The sequence below is a fragment of the Castor canadensis genome, chromosome 2, assembly GCF_047511655.1.
Source record: "Castor canadensis chromosome 2, mCasCan1.hap1v2, whole genome shotgun sequence".
Taxonomy (NCBI): Eukaryota; Metazoa; Chordata; class Mammalia; order Rodentia; family Castoridae; genus Castor; species Castor canadensis.
The window spans coordinates 192,259,861-192,279,593 of NC_133387.1; the positions used below are offsets into that span (position 1 = coordinate 192,259,861).

The following is a 19,733-nucleotide window of genomic DNA, read 5'->3' on the forward strand; positions in this document are numbered from 1 at the left end:
CATGAAAACCTAACTCATTACCTATTTATTGACACTGCAGCCAACATGCGAACTTGGTGATGATCATCAGCAAGGAATTGTGGAAATACTTCATTTACAGGGAAGTCTTTTCCCATTACATTAAGAATAGCCCATTTTGAATATGGATCAACCTATTAGAAAAAGAGCAACTGAAGCTAAATATGTAATGTTAAGAGAAAAATCAATCATTCATTCACAAACAGCAATAAAAGCAGCTTTAAAATTTCAATGGAAACCTTACTAGTAATAAAGAATAACTCACCTCAAGCAGGGCTTTAAGGCACTTTACTAAAGCCATTCTTACTGAGAATGTGCATTTCTTTTCCTTTGCTAGATGCCTGAAATCAAGTAAGCGTTTCAATGTCAAATCATCATTGCAATAAAAGCAGTCAGAAAAATCAACGGATATTAGGTTATTATAGGTTGCTTCTAAAATCTTTTTGTGCTAAATTAATTCTCATGTGAAACATGCCAATACAGTCACTCTCCCAAAAATTCAGGCTAAATGAAAATGTACATTTTTTTATACAATTATGTTTATTTAGAATCATCATACTTTATCTAACCACATTACATAGTAAGCTTATTATAAAAGAACTTTTAATAAAGCTTTTACTATATGAAATATTTCAAAACCACATTCTATGTTGATTTAGAAGTCTTATTAATCAAATAGTATTACATATATATGTTTCTCTGTAAGTATCAAGGTGTAAAATTGTGATAATATAAATGAAATAACCAGAGAGAGTGACAGGTCAATTGGTTCATAACAATTCAATTAGTCTTGCTTGCTGCACTTTCGTTATTCACCATATATGAGAAATTATTAAATGATTCAAATTTTTCAGGGAAATACACTACAGAGATTGGAAAGTGAAGCCTTATGAAAAAACAATGTAGCTCTTCAAGCAAGTAAGGAGGGAAACAAATTATATGCTGCAATTGTTAAAAGATACGTATAGTTACATAGAAGAACCAGAAGAAATTACTACTGCAGAATACAAAATTTGCTTTTATATCCACAGTTAGCAAACAGGCTGTACCTACCAAAATGCTCCAATCACTGTAAGGAGTCGTCCTTGAGCATCCCTTGTGTTTTCAAAGTCCAGATGGCCTTGATCTAGGTTTGTCACTATATGAAGGACATGGTTTAAAACTGTTGTACAAACATCTTGGTCACGACGATACAATGAACACACATGGCTGTGGTGGGAAAGTTGAATGTAAGTTTAGCAGAACACACTGGTTAGCTTATAAATTTAAAGTGAATATAGCATATGGTTTTAATTCTTACGATAACGGCTTCAGAAGTTCAATAATATCATCCATTGGCAAAGGATGCTCTTCTCCAGGAAGCTCCTTTAATAGCACTAGATACTAAGATGGTAGAGGAAAAATCAGTTTTATTCATAGGTCATTGACTTTAAACAACACAAATATGCATACATAAACAAATTCACATACATAGCTATAATTTTTTAAAGAGGGCATATAAAAAAATCTTTGGAGTCAAATACACTTGGATTCAAACCCCAACACAGTGCTCGCTTCAGCAGTAGATATACTAAAACTGGAACAGTACAGAGGTCAGTATAGCTCCTGCACAAGGATGACATGCAAATTTGTGAAGCATTCCATAAGGCTGTTTACAACAACCTTAACTTGTGTGATTAAAAATCTTTGCCTTACATCATCTACGAGAGTCTTTGTATTCTCACCTGTAAAATGGGGTTGTACTACTTCCATGATCAGATAACTGTGAGGATTAGAGAAAATAAGTGTAACAGTCTGGCCTTTATCATGGGAATTCAAAATGGCTGTTATTATTACTATTGTATCTGTTATAAAATAAGAATCTGAAATGACATTATGTCCCTACTCTCCAAACAATGCTTGGGTATAAGAGTTTAGCAATCAAACACTATATTCTACTAATGAATTTTAGAAGGGAGAAATAATCATAGGCAGGGAAGAACTCAAATACTGTGCCCTGTCTTCCTCAAAGCAAGGCTCCATATGACACTATGGACACAAAGGGTTATTTGGCAACTACCAGTCACAATGATGGTTATAACTCAGCAACAAGTTTTTAAAAGAAGCCAAGTAATTTTCCAGTTATACTAAGAAAAACAATTTTTTCCTTGTCATCTATATGTAAAAAAAAAAATGCTTATTCCTTCTCAGATACTAACAAAGAAAATTAAACAATCTGTTTCAATATTTAACCTGAGAGTCATGTGTAATGGTACTGAGTGTCTAAAGTGACTTCAAACATAAAAGTTTCAAGAAAAGAGTATCACCTTTCCCCTTAGTCAGGGCTAGAGACTTAACTGGGTGTTTGCCAGGACTAAAACCAAGGGCTCCAACAAGGTAAAACCAAACTTGTTTGTTGAGGCCAAGGAATCAAAAAAAATGTTCACCAAGACTGTGAACATAACCAGGGATTCCATCACGGACGCAATCTGCATGTCTGCTGTGATTAGGGATCATGCTTGCCTTCTATAAGAACTGAAGACATAATATGTGACTGAGGCAGCAGATACTCACTAGGTCATGGACTCTACCCAACTGTTCACAGGACTGTGGTTAAGGAGATGGTCCAGACGATCAGAAAGTTTTATTGAATAAATAAGTAAATGTATCATGTGTGGGAAGCCAAATTTTTTTGGCTACAAATTTGGTAAGAGGAAAAAAATAAACATACCCTACAGTGATGGGTTGGAATCAGAGCTATTAATCCATAGTATCAGGTCAAAGACAAGATTCAGATTTCAAACACAATGTTGTATATTACATTTACAGTCAACATCTCTGTTTTGCCAGGCATAGTGTGCATGCCCCAGTACTTAGGAGGCTGAGGCAGGAAGATCAAGAGCTCAAGGCCAGCCTGAGCTATACAGTGAGACTCTCTCTAAAAATAAATAAATAAAAAGTTTCTTGCCCTAGCTAACTAAATCTATCCAAAATTCATGCAAGTTTTAGTGTTTTAGCATCTACTTAATTTTTTTTTTCACAGTGCATTAAAAGAAAAAGTAAAAGCTAGGCATGGTAATATGCATCTAGAATCCCAGTTACTTGGGAGGTTGAGGAAAGAAGATTGCTTGAGCTCAAAAGCTTAGGTAATACCCAATTTGAATAATGAATTTTTTTTCTTTTTGGTAGTACTGGGGTTTGAACTCAGTGCCTCTCAGTTGGTAGGCAGGCACTCTACCACTTGAGCCACAGCCACAGCCCTGGCAATACCCAATTTGGAAAAAACAAAACAAAACAAAGAAAATGGCATATATTTTACAACTAGTCTCAGATACATTTCTCAAACAAGCAAATTCACATCTTCCAAGGCACTATGTGATTTGTAAATATCAGGCTATTTATTACATTCTGTCAGCGGGAACTGACAGAACATCCAAGCCTCTTTGTTCCACTTGACTCACCATGTGTAGGTGGAGAGGTTGAGCAGGATCTAGTGTGCTAGAGTCAATTAACACTAACAATTTTCTCCGAATATCAGCTGCTTTAAATGACACAGTAGTAATGTGAGATGCAGTTACACACATGCACAAAAATTTGAGCATGTCTAAAAGAAGTAGATCTTGCTTTGACAGATGTTCTCCAGCTAGTGGATTCACAGCACCTAAAAATAAAAAGTACTCATTAACACTGAGGGGCACAATAGTCACATACATTGCTAACTCAAACATCTCTTCTGCTTTCTATTGCCCAAATAATCTATCATTTATTTTTATTTGTTTAATTAGTCTAAATTGGTCTCATGAAGACCAAAATAGAAAACTGATAAATTCAATTAAAAGTCAAGGAAAGTTTAGCCAGACACAGTGGCTCATGCCTGTAACCTACAGGTTACATGCCTGTAACTCCTAGCTACTCTAGGAGTGTAAATAGGAGGATAGTGGTTCAAGTTGACCAGGATATAAACTCAAGACTCTATCTCAAGAACAATTAAAGCAAAAATGGCTGGGGTCATGGCTCAAGTGGTAGAGCACCTGCCTGGAAAGCACAAGAACCTGAATTCAAATCCCAGTATTGCAAAAACTAGAATAAAATGAAATAAATCAGACAAATTTAAAGTGTATAGGAAGGGACTAATCCAAAATAACTATACTAAGACAAAATAAAATTAGCATAAAATTGGTTATCAATGAGGTCTTTTACAATGGCAAATTACTATAAAGAGGTAAAAGAAAACTGTTAAGAAGTAGGGGAAGAAGAAGGATGGTTAAGAAAGAGTACTGTAGGCAGGGTGTACATTATATGCACGTATGTAAATATCACAATGAAACAAAAACCCCTTTGTACAATTAATTCATAGCAATTTTTTTTTTTAAAAAGAGGTAACAGAAATTCCTAGCAGTAAGGACATATTTACCTACAGTACTCTGGCTCTCTCCAGAATCATTTGCATCACTCATACTATTAGCAGTGTAATCATTAAACAGATCCATTGATGGAGGATCCTTCACCTCCAACAGATTTTCATCAATGTTATCTTCCACTGATTCTACTTCTCCATAGTCAGCTGGCTTTTTCATAAAGGACGCCTACAAAGAAGAGAAACAAAGTGTTTTGTTTTTTTCAAATTTGCTTCTTTCTGTGATTAAAATTAACCTAACTCAAGAATTCATAGGAAAAATGAGTATATGAACGATAATGTCTAGATGAAGTACACAAAGTTTAAAAATAATTTCTTATATTAGAAGTCTTACAACATTCCACACTATTCAAACATCACATTTATTTGTGCCCTATAAATATATAAATAAAATTTGTCAATGTATCATGAAAAATAAATTCTAAAAACATTTTTATACTATCCAAATTTGATGAGACTGTAGGAAAAAGTGTAAGATGTTATGTCTGTTTTGGACGACAGTAACAATGACAATATTCATCCAAAAGTAGTATTTTTGAGGTGGATGTGGTGGCATGTACCAAGAGTCCCAGCTACCTGAGAGGTTGAGGTAGGAGGATCACTTGAGCCCAAAACTTCAAGGCAAGCCTGGGCAACACAGGTGAGACCCTGTCTTCAAAAAAAGAAAGAAAATTTCACATCGCTTCTGAACAAGCAACTCCCTTACCAGAATTTCCCCTACATCCGTCATATACACAAATACAGTGCATAAGACATAAGCACAAGTATCTTTACAGCAGAATTCTTTGGAACAAAAAAAAAGAAACAATTTAAAGTGTTAATTGGGAGCAGATAGGCTAAACCCCCCCCCCCACTAATCTCATAATAGAATACCACACACTGCTAAATAATGTTTAGTAGTATACAGCTTATAAAACGAGTATAGTGTCAAGGAAAAATGACCAAGATTTGTCATGAAGTTAAGATAATTTAGCTACAGAAGTATTTTTTATTTTACTACACGTTTAAACATCTATCGTTTCTGCTAGCCACTATAACAGCATGTGTGGCATAAGAACATTAGTATGAAAGAAAAAAAAAAGTCACAACCAGCACAGTTGCCTGTATGGCAACACTTATTTTTTAATGTGTTCTGTTTACTTTTTGTTGGTGCTGTGAGTTGAACTCAAGTCCAAGGAAGGTAAGTGCTCTAACACTTGAGCCATGCCCCATCCCTTTTTTGCCTTGTTATTTTTCAGATGGTCTCCTCTGCTTTTTGCTTGGGCTGGTCTCGTGATCCTCATGAGCTCACTCCACAGGTGGCTGGGATTAAACACACACATGCCATCACCTCTAGCTGTTTCTTTTCATTTTTATTAAGAAAGAATTAGGCCAGTGGTATGACTACATGATAGACTGCTTGTCTAGTATTTATGAGGTCCTGGGTTTGATCCCTTTCACTGTGACAAAAATTAAATTAAAAAAAAAAGTGGTTCACATCTGTAATCCTAGCTACTTGGGTGGCTGAGATAAGGAGGACTGAGATTCAGCCTGAGTAAACAGTTCCTGAGACTCCCCACTTCAAAAATAACCAGAGAAAAATGAACTGGAGGTGTGGCTCAAGCAGTAGAGCATGCTTTACAGGCTCAAAGCCTTGAGTTCAAACCCCAGTCCCTCAAAAAAAAAAAACCAAAATCTCTAAATGTTAGTATAGCATTGCATAGAAACAGCTATGAGCCTGGACAATTCGTTCACAATCTATTATTTATTAAAAAATTAAAAACCAGGCACTATGTTAGGTATTGATATTAAAAAGAAATCAAATATGTATTTTCCTCCAAACCAAGTAACTTCAATTTCCACATTTCTAAAAATACAAGGTATTATACATTGTGAAATTCATTTCTAAGAAATATTTCAACAAAAAAAGTACCTTATAATCAATGAAATATAATAAAACAAAAAGTATACTTACTAAGCTTTTACAAATATCTGCAATGTCATTCATCAGCTTTGATGTCAACAATCGTAGGAAAAAGCCAGATGCAATTTTATTTGCATTTTGCTATAATTAAGACAATCAAAAAAAAAAAAAACCAGCAACAAAGAATAAAAGCAATTATTCTTGGTGATATTTTCTGTATCATGAATAATGATAAAAAATTCATTACTGGGACCAAGATATAAGTTGTTTCAAGAACAATAACCTCTTTTCTTAGAGGAATAATAACTATAGCAAATGCCTTTCATTGTGTTTAAACAATATTAAAGTACCTACTATTAATCCTAAACACAATAAGCAATAACTGCGATCAGACATTATTCTTTACTTTCTTTCCTTCTCCATTCATATAAAAACACAGGAAAACCCATTATAAAATAAAAATATATATGCTTGTAGTATTGACATATGCCCATGTACTTAATGCTAGCTTTCAACATGTTTCCAATTATTATTGACACTCTGGCCTGCCTCAGCTACCCCCAAAAAGCCTGCTCCAAATCAAAACAAAGATTATAGACGGTACCAATTGATCTACCAAATTTCCACAAGATGGTCTGGCCAAAAGAAAGTAAGGTTTGTTCTGAAGCTGTTTTTCTTTTTGGGACTCACAAACCTCAAGGTATAGTGGTATACACATCATTCACTAGTCAACATTTTTTTATTAAATGAATGAAAACAGTCAGCAATAAAAGATTCATCTATATACCTGCATATAAAAGTGGTAAAACAATGAAATGATGAAACCAGTTTCATTAGAAACTCAGATTACTTATTTATTCCTCTGTATATTACTTTCTTCATTCAATTTAATACTAGATCAGTTTAAAAACATATAAATGGATCAAAAAAACAAAATCACCACCACTAAATAACTGCCCCATAGATAGGCTATAATATCAAGTAAAAAGACTATCTTACCTTGGTACAGTTACACAAGCAATCTGTACATAGATGGATCATACTTCTCAAAGAATTAATTCTCGATTCCTCATTTGTCTTATTTTTAAACACAGAGACGCACTCTCCTGCACATTGCATTAGACACTATTTAGAACAGAAGAAAAATATAAATTCCAGTTAAAATTATAGTTTAGCAGTGGTTTTTGAAGTTTCATTGAAGAGATCAAATTGTTTTTAGAAGTTACATATGGTCATGTAATAAAATTAGAAATTATGAACAATAAAAAATAAATGACAAATCTGAGTGGGTGTTATGGTGCATGCCTGTAACGCCAGCTACTTGGGAGGTGGAGGCAGCAGGATCTAGAGTTATAGGCAAAGACAGCAAGATCCTATCTCAAAAACAAAAGGTCTGGGGGCTTAGCTCAAGTGCAGAGCACTTGCCTAGGAAGCACAAGGCCTTAGATTCAATCTCAGTTTGGAGGACGAGGGAGACAAATCTGAGTGAGCAGGAGGATCTTGAGGTTGAGGCCACCCTGGGCTACACTGTGGTTGGACATTGTCTCAAAAAAAAAAAAAAAAAAAAGCAAAACAAAAAAATTTCATACCTATTTCTCTTTGCAGAGTAGTATCAAGAGATGAAGAAAGTTTCAAGCTTTGAACCTACTTGACTAATAACATCAATCAAGAATTCTTTAGAATGAAGCATCACAGGTAAAAGTTTTAAAAACAGACATAAAAATCAGTACTTATGTTAATGAGATTAAAGTTTAAATGAGATTGTTTCATTTACTACACTTATTGTTGGTTTATAATAATTCCAAAAAAATTTTTTTGGGGGGGATGGGACTGCAAAGCAAGTGCTTTACTGCTTGAGCCACACCTCCGGTCCATTTTCCTGTGGTCTCATAAACTGTTTACTTGGTGCTCCTCCTGATCTCAGCTTCCCAGGTAGCTAGGATTGCAGGTGTTAGCCACTGGCATCCAGCAATAATTTCAAATCTTGAGAATGGACAGAAAGAATCACTACCAAGACTGCATAAATGAAAGAAAAAAGTAGATTGAAAACCGCTTATCCAAAAATACTTGGAGAAAAGAAGTGCTTCATTTTTTTTTTTCTGATTTTGGAATCTGGCACATACATAACAGGATATCTTTAGGACAGGATCCAAAACTAAGGAGTAAATTCATTTTACCATATACACCTTATATACATGGCCTGAAGGTAATCTTCTATAGAAAATTGTGTGTGCATTGTGAACCTACATTTTAACGATGAACTGTCACACGAGGGTAGGTATAGAATTTTCCACTTGTGTAACATTGGCACACAAAAAGTTTCAGGTTTTGGAGCATTTCAAATTTCACATTTTCTGTTTAAGGATGCTAAACCTATATAAATTGTTGTTTTGTAACAATTTTCATTCAAATTTCTGTAAAACTTAAACATATAAATTGTCCTACCTTGGCCTTCTGGAATAATTCTGATGTATATGCTTCTTCTTCAGTTATTATACCCACATAACAATAGCATCCAAGAACACCCACCAAAAGACTTGAACACCGGACAAGTGTTTCTGAATTTGTAACCTTAAACGGCAAATAAAAATTACATTTCATACACAATTCTGGGGACTCTGTTATCTTTCATAAGAGCAAGTTTATGGATGTATTAAGAAACAGAAGTTCAGGCAATTAAGTGAGGTCAGCACAGAGCCATAGTAAGCAGGATTCTCAAGAGAACGGGCGAAGTATCTCCTGATGGCCAAGCACGATGCCGCCTCCTACCAGCAGCACGCGTGGTGCGAGCACAGGCTCCTAAGTATCTGAGGTAGAGGCGAAGGACAGGCCTGTCAGCAAGTAAATGTCTGTAAATCTTAGAACATGAGGAGAAATCTGTCCCATATAAAGACATTAAAGTAACACTTTGAGCTTATGAAGGACAAGAACCTTGACTTATTTGCTTTTTCAAACTCCAGACTAGGAGAGAGCACTCTCCCTAGCAGAAACTGTTTACAAAATTTTGTACAATTATGTAAACATCTGTAAAGAATACACAGAAAAACAAGATTTTTCAGAGTTTTTGTTCTTATAATGGCATTCTAAGATAAAATCCAGAAAACTAAATTACTTTGGAATAAAACTGGATATAATTATGATATAGAAGAATGTCAGCAACTAATAGCAAAATGGATAAAACAGGCACATTTCTTCTTAGTGGTTCCTTGTGCCATTTTTCCTGGTCTACTAAATTCACTCATTTGTATAGTTTCTAGGCTTGTTTTATTCAATGAATATTTTGTCACTTACCATGTAACAAGGCATTGTGGAAGACTGTGGAATATAAGGAGATCATGGCACAGTTCACGAGATATTTGTACATAAAGCATCCATAAATACCATGGTAAAATTGAAAATTTAAGTACTATGAGAATTATTATGGCTGGTATTATAAAGGCATTAGCAAGGATTATAACATATAGACAGACAAGTTCTAGGGTAAGATGGTGGAATGGGAAGCAGAAGCCACAACTACCAGGTAAGTCAGTGGTCCTGGCAACAGACTGGCAGTCCAGGCTCAGGATACGCTGACAGCTCTCGCAAGTCTTAAACCCAGGGCAGGGATTTTGGTGAGACAGTGATTCTTCCTGTGTGACAGACCAGCATTGGGGAAGAAATCCATTTTGTCACTCTATATCCCAGAGAGTTATAGCCTAGTACCATCTTGAGGGGGGGCCTACTGTCTGAGACTAAGCTACTCTAAGGACTTGACAAAAAAGAACTAATTATAAGTTAGGGAGCATGGAACACTCCCCCAAAGTGTCTAAGTGGGACACAGTCAGGAGAGATGGTCATGGGGAGGGGAAGGGTTAGACTGAGACCCACTGAGAAGTCCTGGCAGGGGGAGGGAAGGAATGGTAGTGGCTGGGCCCTACTGCTTGTGTATTACTGCAGAGCCTATGTCAGAAGACTGTTCAGCCTCCAGAACTGCCTCCCTGCTAAGTGTGATTGCTGTAAAGCTCTAAGCCAAGGTCAGGGGATTGCTCTATTTCTCTAGTTTCCTTCCTCCTGAAGTTATTTACTGCTGGGCAAGAGCTAACAGGAAGCAGAGTATCAGAATTCCTTGGTTCTCACCCTCCAATACAGATCTCAATGCTCTGGTTGCTCCCCCAGTGTCCTATGTTCTCAGAGGAAACCCCCTAGATCAGACATTTGCTACTTCCTGGGTGCACAAACTGGAGGATCTGGAGTGAGAGGAAATCTGCCCAGCCCCAGGCTGCAAAGCTCACTGGAGACAGCAGGAGTTTGAGGTGTGCAAAGAAGGGAAGCTTCTAAAAGTAAGCACAGCCATAACACTGACAACTGAACCTTGACTAGTCCAGCCCTCATCCTGCATAAACCACTGGCTTGACACAGTTTTACTGTTACAGTGGTTTATTTTCTCCTCTTTAGGTGATACTGAAGAAACAGGACCAATTGAGCCCTCAAGACAAAACTGCTCGCTAAGAAAACCAAATAAAACTGAAAGAGGTATCCATAAACCTGGAAACAAAAGACATGAAAAAGCAAGAAAATATGACTCCTCCAAAAGCTAACAGCTCCTCAATAACTGAATATAAAGATAATGAAATGGCCAAATGGCAGACAAAGAATTCAAAAATCCACTTTTAAAAATGACTAAGGACTTCAAAGAGGATTCAAACAAACTGCTGAGTGAAGTAAGGAATCAAGTCAAAATCTGGATGAGGATGTCAGGAACATGGATGAGAAATTCAAGGATACTGAGATTCTGGAGAAAAAAAAAAAACCAAAAATGTTGAAAATGAAAAACTCAATAAACCAAAAGACAAGGCAGAAAATATCACCAACAGACTAGAGCAAGCAGAAGGGATTGAAGACCAAGTTGAGACAGCATTACATTCAGACAGGAATAAAGAAGAAAAAAACTAAATAACCATGACCATAATAATTCTAGCAAATGATCAAGAGATCAAGCCTAAGAATTCATGGGATAGAAGTAGAAGCCAAAATACAAACAGATGGCATAGAAAATCTATTCAAGAAAATTATAGAAGAAAATTTCTAAAATATAGGGAATGATACGGACAGAAGCCATATAGAATTCCAAATAGACATAACCAGAGAAGAACCTCTCCACATCACATTATAGTCACCATAGTAAGTCTATAAAACAAAGAAAGAATATTGAAAGCTAGAAAAGAAAATGACCAACTTACTTACAAAGGCAAACCAATCAAAATTACATCAGAACTCTCAGCAGAAACCCTAAAAGCAAGGAAAACATGGAATGATATATTTGAAGTCCTCAGAATAAATAACTGTCAACCAAGATTATTATACCGAGCAACGCTATCCTTTAAAGTCCTTCTAAGATGAGCGCAAACTAAAGAAGCTCATGACCACAAAGCCAGTACTACAAGTCATACCTGAAGGAATCCCGTACACAGGTAAGGAAGAAAGGGAGCCACAAACACAAAAGGTCAGGAAAGAATAAATTTTAGGAAAGGAGTACAAAAACAAATTAGAAGGAGGAAAGAATCAAACATGCTCAACTCAGTAAACCAAGAAAGTCCCAAGTGAAGAAAGGGAGAAAGACTAGAACAAACAACAAATGAATCAACTAGGGAAAAAAGCCAACAAAATTACAGGAATCAGAAAGCACCTCTCAATAATTGTAAATATAAATGATCTTAACTCTCAATTAAAAGAAAGATTTGCTAATTACCTTAAAAAAGCAAAACCCAGCTGCAGTCCAGTGGCTCACATCTGTAATCTTAGCTATTCAGAAGGTAGAGATCAGTAGGATCGAGGTTCACAGCAAGCCTGGGCAAATAATTCGGCAAGACCCTATCTTGAAAAATACCTTTCACAAAAAAGGGCTGACGGAGTGGCTTAAGTGATAGGGCTTCTGCCTAGCAAATGTGAGGCCCTGAGTCAAGCCCCTGTATTACCAAAAAAAAAAAAAAAAAAGCAAGACTCAACTGTTTGTTGTAAGAAACACACTTACTATCAAAGACACACACACACTGAAAGTAAAAGGACTGAAAATTATATACCAAGCAAGTGGAAACTGAAAGCAAGCAGTACTTACTCATAATTGACAAAGTAGACTTCAAGTCAAAATTAATCAGAATTTAAAAAGTCACTGTGTATTAATAAAGGGAACAATTCATAAGGAAGTTAAAACAATTGAAAATTTATAACCACCAAAGTTGGTGAACCCAATTTCAAACAACAAACACTACAGTATGTAAAAAAGGCCAGGTAAGTCCAGAAAAATAGTAATGCTAACTATTACCAATGGAAAGATCCAGATCAAAAAAAAAAAAATCAAAAAGAAACTTCAGAGTTAAAATGTATCATGGAGCAAATGAAAACCATGTCATTTGCTGAAATCCATTTGAGACATCTTCAGAATATTCCATTGAATGGACACAGAATGCAAATTCTTCCCAAGCAACACATGGAACATTCTCTATAGATCACATTCATGTCACAAAGCAAGTCTGAGCAAACACAAGAAAGCTGAAATAATTTCTGGAAACTTATCAGATCAAAATGGAATAAAATTAGACATCAATAGCAAAAGAAACTATACAAATCATAAAAACACATGGAGATTGAACAATATACTTTTGAATGATTAGTGGATCAGTGGAAAAATTTAAAAATTCCTACAATCAATGAAAATAAAATTATGGCCTAAAAGACCTTGTGAGATGCAGCAGAGGCAGTTCTAAGAAGGAAGTTTATAGGTCTGAATGCCTACGTTAAAAAATCAGAAAGAACTCAAATTAGTAACCTAATTATGCACTTCAGGCTCTTAGAAAAACAAGAACAAGTCAAACCCCTAATTAGTGGACAGAAAGAAATAAAGATCAGGGTGGAAATTAATGGAGACTCAAAGAATGATACAAAGACTCAACAGAACAAAACATTGTTTTTTTTTAATAGATTGACAGATCGTTGAACAAACTACCCAAAAGAAGGACAGAAAAGACCCAAGACCCAAATTAATAAAATTAGAGATGAAAAGGGGAATATTACAACAGTTATCAAATTCAGAGGATTACTAGGGAATTGTTAGGAATTTATATCCTAACAATCTGGAAAATCTAGAAGGAATGGATAAATTACTAGACATGTATGAGCTACCAAAATTGAACCAAGAGGATACAAATAACTAAAACAAATCTCTAATGAGCAATGGGATCATATCAGTGATGAAGAGCCTCCTAAGAAAGAAGAGCTGAGGACCAGATGAGTTTACTACAGAGTTATACCAGTACTTTAAAGAAGACTAACATCAATAGTCCTCAACCAAACTCAGTCTACAAAGTCAGTATTACCCTGACACCAAAACTGGATAAGGACACAACAGGGAGGGAAAAAACCTCACAACTACAGACCAATTTCTTTGATGAAGATAGATGAAAAAATTCTCAATAAGTGGCATGCAAATCAAATCCAACAAGACATTAAAAAGATCACACATCATGATCAAGTTGTATTCATTCCACGGATGCAAGGATGGCTTACCATATATAAGTCAAAAAATGTAATACAGCACATAAATACAATCAGGGACAAAAATAACATGAAAATCTCAATAGATACTGAATAAGTTGCTGACAAAATTCAACATCCCTTCATGACAAAAGCCCTGAAGAAATTAGGAAAAGAAGGGACATACTTCAACAAGATAAAGGCTATATACGACAAACCTACAGCCAACATTGTACTAAATGGTGATGAATTGAAATATTTACTCTAAAATCAGGAACAAAACAAGGGTGTCCATTCTCTGTACTCTTTCTCAATACAGTGCTTGAATTCTTAGAACATCAAGGCAAGAGAAAGAAATAAAAAGGACGCAATTAGAAAAAAAGGAAGAAGTCAAATTATTCTTATTTACAGATGATATGATGCTATTACTTAAAAGATCTTAAGACTCACCAAAAAACTCTTAAGACTTTATAAACTCTTTCAGAAAAGTGGCAGGGAACAAAATCAGTAGCTTTTCCATATCAATAATGACAGGTTGAGAAAGAAACCAGAAAAATACCCCCATTCATAATAGCCTCAAAAAGAAAAAGAAAAAGAAAAGAAACAAACAAAATTAACTAAATTGGCAAAAGACCTTTACAATGAAAACTGTAAAAACACTGAAGAAATAAAATGAAGACATCAGAAGATGGAAAGGCCTCCCACATTCTTGGATTGGCAGAATTAATACTGTGAACATGGTTATATTACCAACAGCTATCTATAGATTCAAAGTAATCCCCATGAATATTCCAATGTCATTCTTCACAGAAATAGAAAAATCCTAAAATTAATATGGGAGCACAAAAAAAAAAAAAAACAACCCTGAATATCCAAGGCAATCCTGAGCAAAAGCAGCAATGCTGGAGGTATCATAATGCCTGATTTCAAATTATACAAGAATCACAGTAACAAACACAGCATGGTATCGGCACAAAAACAGACTCATGGATCAACAGAAAGAATACAGAACCCAAAAAAAGAGTCCCTGCAGTTACAGCCTTCTGATTTTTAACAAAGGTACTCAAAACATACACTGCAGAAAAGACAAGTCTTTTCAACAAATGCTACTGGGAAAACTGGATATCCACAGATCGAAGACTAACACTAGATTAATTTCTCTCACTCTGTACAAAAATAAACTCGAGCATGGGGGATGGTTCAAGCAGTAGCCCTGAGTTCAAACCCCAGTACCGCAAAATAACAATTTAAAAATTGAAAATGGATCAAAGACCTGAAAGTAAGACCTGATATTGTAAAACTACCACAGGAAAACATAGAAAAACATTTCAAGATCTAGGTACAGGCAATGACTTTCTGAATAGGACTCCACTAGCTTCAGAAACAAGGAAAAGAATTGACAAATGACTGCAACAGATTAAAAAGCTTGCTGTTGCCACGCCCATGCATGTTTTGCTTTTAAACCAAGCCTATCACCGCCAGTGAGACCCTTCCTTCTCTCATTTCTCCTTCCTAACAGTCCATCAAAGGTTAATCAAATGTAAGCTTTAGTATTTTTTTATCTCACCTCAGATGAGTAATTATTTAGAAGCTGTTCTGATAATTTCAGAAGATAGCGATCCAGCGACTCCTTGAGACTGTGGTGGACAGAAAAACCAAGGCTAGACTGGCACTGCTCGGCAGCACATTCCCTCACGGTGCTTACGAAGTCCATCTTGTCAAAAGTTGTCTGAAGAAACAGTTCTTCCACTTCTGAGAATGAAGGCTCTTCTTTATCTTTTTGGTGTTTTTCACTTCAAGAGAGTGAGATAGTAACAGTAATTGTCATCATCCACTACTTCATAACTCCAAATATTAGAATTATATTACACATACACACTCCAGTATAACATCCAGATCATTCAAATACTGCTAGACAATTAATGGATTATTCATTTAAATATTTCTGTTTTGGGGGCTTTGATACATACTTATAACAAAGTAGCAAATTTACTAAGAGGTAGAGAAAAGAAATACAAGTTACCATTTCAAGTGTAAATTCAGAAAAATACTAAAAAGGAAACATTAATACCAGATATAAATGGTAAAAACCTAACACTGTCATCTTTGATTTTTCCAAAATGTATAATTTTCTTTTATTTTATACCCTCTCGATAGACATTAGAAACTTATGCCAGTGATTTATTTCAATCACAGTGATAAGGATAAGCCTCTGAAGAAATCAATGAGAACAAGTTTTTAGATCTGTTTTTCTTTTCCTTTTCTTTTTTTCAGGTAGGTGATGGGGGGCAGTCCTGGGGTTTGTGTTCAGGGCCTCAAGTTTGGTGAGCAAATGCTCTACCGCTTGAACCACATTCCGAGCACTTTTTTGCTTTGCCTTTACTTATTTTTTTCTAATAGTCTCAAGCTTTTTGCCCCGGGTTGGCCTCAAACCATAATCCTTTTACCTAAGCCTCCCACACAGCTGGGATTACAGCTGTGTGTACACCACCACACCTGGATTGTTTGTTGAGACACAGGGTGTCTCACTAACTTTTTGTCTGGGCTAGCCTCAAATTGCTATCATCCTGATCTCTGCCTCCTGAGCCATGTCCAAGTATCATTGGTTTTTAAATCTAACAAATTTTACTTGACACATAAAAATGGATTATTTCTAATGTACAATGTAAGGCCATTCAGAATTGGCACAATGAATCCCCCTGTACAATTAATATATGCTAATAAAAATGAAGAAAAATGGATTACTTCTAAGAATTCATTTCACATAAATTTTATGCTCCTAATTTCCCACCATAACCAATATTTTCCATTGACACTTGTCATGCTACACTACACAGTATTTTAAAATAGTAATCTTGCCTAAAAGTTGTGATCTTTTTATTTGACCAATTTAGTTTATAATTATTAAGATGCAGCTAAAATCCTGCTAAACTTATCTTTGCAATTAAAGCTACATCTTAAAATATCAAGGAACTCTATTAGATAACATACCATTCTGGCACACTTTGGAAAAAGTTCACTGCAGCTTTACAGTTTTTCATAGTGAGACTCACAAGAATTTTTTCCAGTATGAGATGAGGAAAATTACTATAAAGAAAAATAAAAAGAAAGGCCATAAGATGTTTTTAAAATTCCTTAACATCTATGTGTACCTATAAATCTTGACCACTAAAAGTTGGACCCTAATTAAGACTGTGTTCATCTATACTGAATCTTTTAATATCTGACAGGATATTAAAAAGAATTTAAAAAGGATACATGCTTCTTGGCTATTGTTTCCAATACAGCTTGGAAGCAGAATCGTTTCTAAAATAAGCCAAAGTTTATAAATGAAAGCAAAACCAGAGGTGAAGAGTTCAGCCCCAGTCACTGAGTTCCAATTCCATGTGTGGGAAGAGTAGTGGGCAACCTGCTCTGTCCCCATCTTAGGGCTTAAGTCCTGTTTTTTCTTTCTCCTGTTTTTCTTATCCCATTTATCTAACAAATTTCACTCAGAAGACACTCGAATTACGATTGAGGATTAAAGATCTATGCGAGTCAGATAATGGACCTATTTGTGAACACACAGATGCTTAAAGAATTACATGCATCGGAAAGGGTGATTAACAGGTACTCATTTATAGTTAGGAAACAGAAGTTCTGGTATTCTGATACATAATAGTCTGAGTATAATGACAATGTACTGTGTATGTTTTTTAAAAAAATCAGACAAGATTTTGAATGTGTTCACCATGAAGAAATCATAATTATGAGAAGTTAAACATTGTACAATGAATACAGGTTTTGAAACACATAGTACCCCATAAATACTTACAATTTGTATGAATCAATAAAGAATTTTTTAAAAACTATATATATACACACACACTTCGTGCAGATTCCCCATTCTCACAGTGAGACAATCTTTTATTTCAGAAATGATCCAAGCACAAACACTGATATTGTAAAAGGCAAGAAAATGGTTGGTGCTTTGGGACCAAGTCTGGGAAATTCTGCACTATCGTTATAAGATCTGGTACCAAAAGAGTGGAGGGAGCTTTCACGATGAAACAGGAAGGCTGCAAGTGTGCTAACAAACCAGTTACCTCTGAAGAACTGGAGGTGGCACTGTGGTGTCCTCTAAGTCATCCTCTAACTGACAGAGTAAGAGCCATCTCATTATTGACTCCTTTGAAGAGAAATTTCTATTTACTTCACAGATATTTTGCTCTCTTCCCACTTTTACTGTTTCTGGAAGTACACTGGTGGTCAGTGCCAGAGTCAAACAGCATACTGCAGGACTATAAAGAAACAAAAGGCAATAGTGAGGAGAAAGCTCTCTGAGAGGCGGAGACCTTATCTACCTTAATGTGCCACACAGTGCCTGCAATACTGCAGATGGAGCCGGCCACATGGTCAGCACATACAATTAGTTAACATAGAGTAGTGAAAGAGCCTGGTTACATGAAAGAAGAGTCTCAATTAATAATTATGTCCAATAACACTATACAGTACAACAAAAAAATAAGGTTTATGAATGGCAAATAATTATAAATGACAGTTACAGGAAATTAAACAGAAATTAATCCTGTAAAGAAATTCTTTAAAATTGGCCTTAAAACTCCACATTTGAAACTATTTATGTATTTATTAAGTCTTCTTGGCCAAAGAACAAAAACATCTGAAGTACAAGTCAATCATTAACTGAAGTAACAATCTACAAAAATGATCAAAGATACAGGAGTGTTGATTTGTAAACTGGTACAATGCATGTTCATCCTACCTTGAAGGTTTGCAGGCTGAGCCAGTAAATAACTTCCAAAATTCTCTGTCAACTTCAACCAAACTACCTTGAATAATGGCTCCAAGTAAGCCAAAGTTTTCAGTTTGTATTTGTTCAGAACTTATGCCACGACAGGTAACAGACCAAATTTTAATCCAGAGTTTCAATAAATCTGACTTTTGAGAACTTTCTAGATTTGATTTCTTCCCTTGACACAATGCAACTTCTGTAAGGCATCGTAACACATAGGGTGTGCGTTCCCCATGTCGCTGTTGAGGTAGAAGCTGGTACAGTATCAACAGTAACGGAGACAGCTCATAGGTAGGTAAACTTGCGGGATATTTTGATATTAACTGAGTTGCAATCTGCAACCTAAAAGAAAAAAGAATGAGAATAAGTAATCTGAAAAAATTTTAACTCCATTTACAGGCTAAAAGAAAATGTACAAATATATAACATGCTATCTTAACAATATCCCAACTAAAGCATCACCCTCATAATTTTCTATATTGTTCTCAAAATAAAAGTAGTAAAAGCTGGTAATATTTATTAGGTCCTACTACTTCTTAAAATAGCAAAAAGACTGACAATATTTCAGCTAGCTAGGAAATTTTTTTTTCTCTTACACAAAAATTTTAACAGACAACTAAATTAGTAATATTCTACATTCCCATTCTTGTTTTTTAACTTTTTTTTGTTTGGTGGTAGTAGTGCTGGGGATTGAACCCAGTGCCTTGCACATGCTTGGCAGGCACTCTACCCCTGAGCTATATCCCTAGCTCCATTCCTGCTCTTTAGTCACCAAAAATATTATTCTACAATAGCAAAATAATGAAAACTTACAAAATGGCTTTTCCTTGACGTTAATTCAATTAATTCAATAAGCATTTGCTGTGAACTCTCTAGAATGTGTAGTACTGAAGAACAGGAACCTTATGTTATTCATTGCTATGCCCCTAATGTTTGGCACATAGCAGACATTCAATAAGTTGACTAAATAGCCTGAAATAAGTACCCTAAACTATGTAAAATAAACTTGAGCATCAGCAACTGGCAATAAAATCTATACTTTTCCCTCACAATTATATTTAAACCTTCTACCAACATAGTAAAAATCAATAAATTCATATTACTTAAAACTTCTG

General features: G+C 35.3%; 1 protein-coding gene and 1 pseudogene across 7 annotated transcripts in view; one reads left to right on the forward strand and one right to left on the reverse strand.

Moving 5' to 3' along the window:
- The window catches only part of LOC109690945 (serine-protein kinase ATM), a 340,952-nt gene that overhangs the window by 75,489 nt on the left and 245,730 nt on the right, over positions 1–19,733 (reverse strand). For all 7 annotated transcript variants that reach the window (XM_074066789.1, XM_074066792.1, XM_074066791.1 and 4 more), the window contains 13 exons: positions 18,589–18,960; positions 17,912–18,106; positions 16,818–16,913; positions 15,394–15,619; positions 8,763–8,888; positions 7,317–7,442; positions 6,369–6,458; positions 4,412–4,583; positions 3,459–3,658; positions 1,319–1,401; positions 1,072–1,227; positions 284–359; positions 22–152 (listed from right to left, as the gene is read on the reverse strand). In XM_074066789.1, the coding sequence (XP_073922890.1) occupies positions 22–152; positions 284–359; positions 1,072–1,227; positions 1,319–1,401; positions 3,459–3,658; positions 4,412–4,583; positions 6,369–6,458; positions 7,317–7,442; positions 8,763–8,888; positions 15,394–15,619; positions 16,818–16,913; positions 17,912–18,106; positions 18,589–18,960 (2,049 nt within the window). The remainder of the gene's footprint in view (positions 1–21; positions 153–283; positions 360–1,071; positions 1,228–1,318; positions 1,402–3,458; positions 3,659–4,411; positions 4,584–6,368; positions 6,459–7,316; positions 7,443–8,762; positions 8,889–15,393; positions 15,620–16,817; positions 16,914–17,911; positions 18,107–18,588; positions 18,961–19,733) is intronic.
- Positions 1,569–1,668, forward strand: LOC141421048 (U6 spliceosomal RNA; annotated as a pseudogene).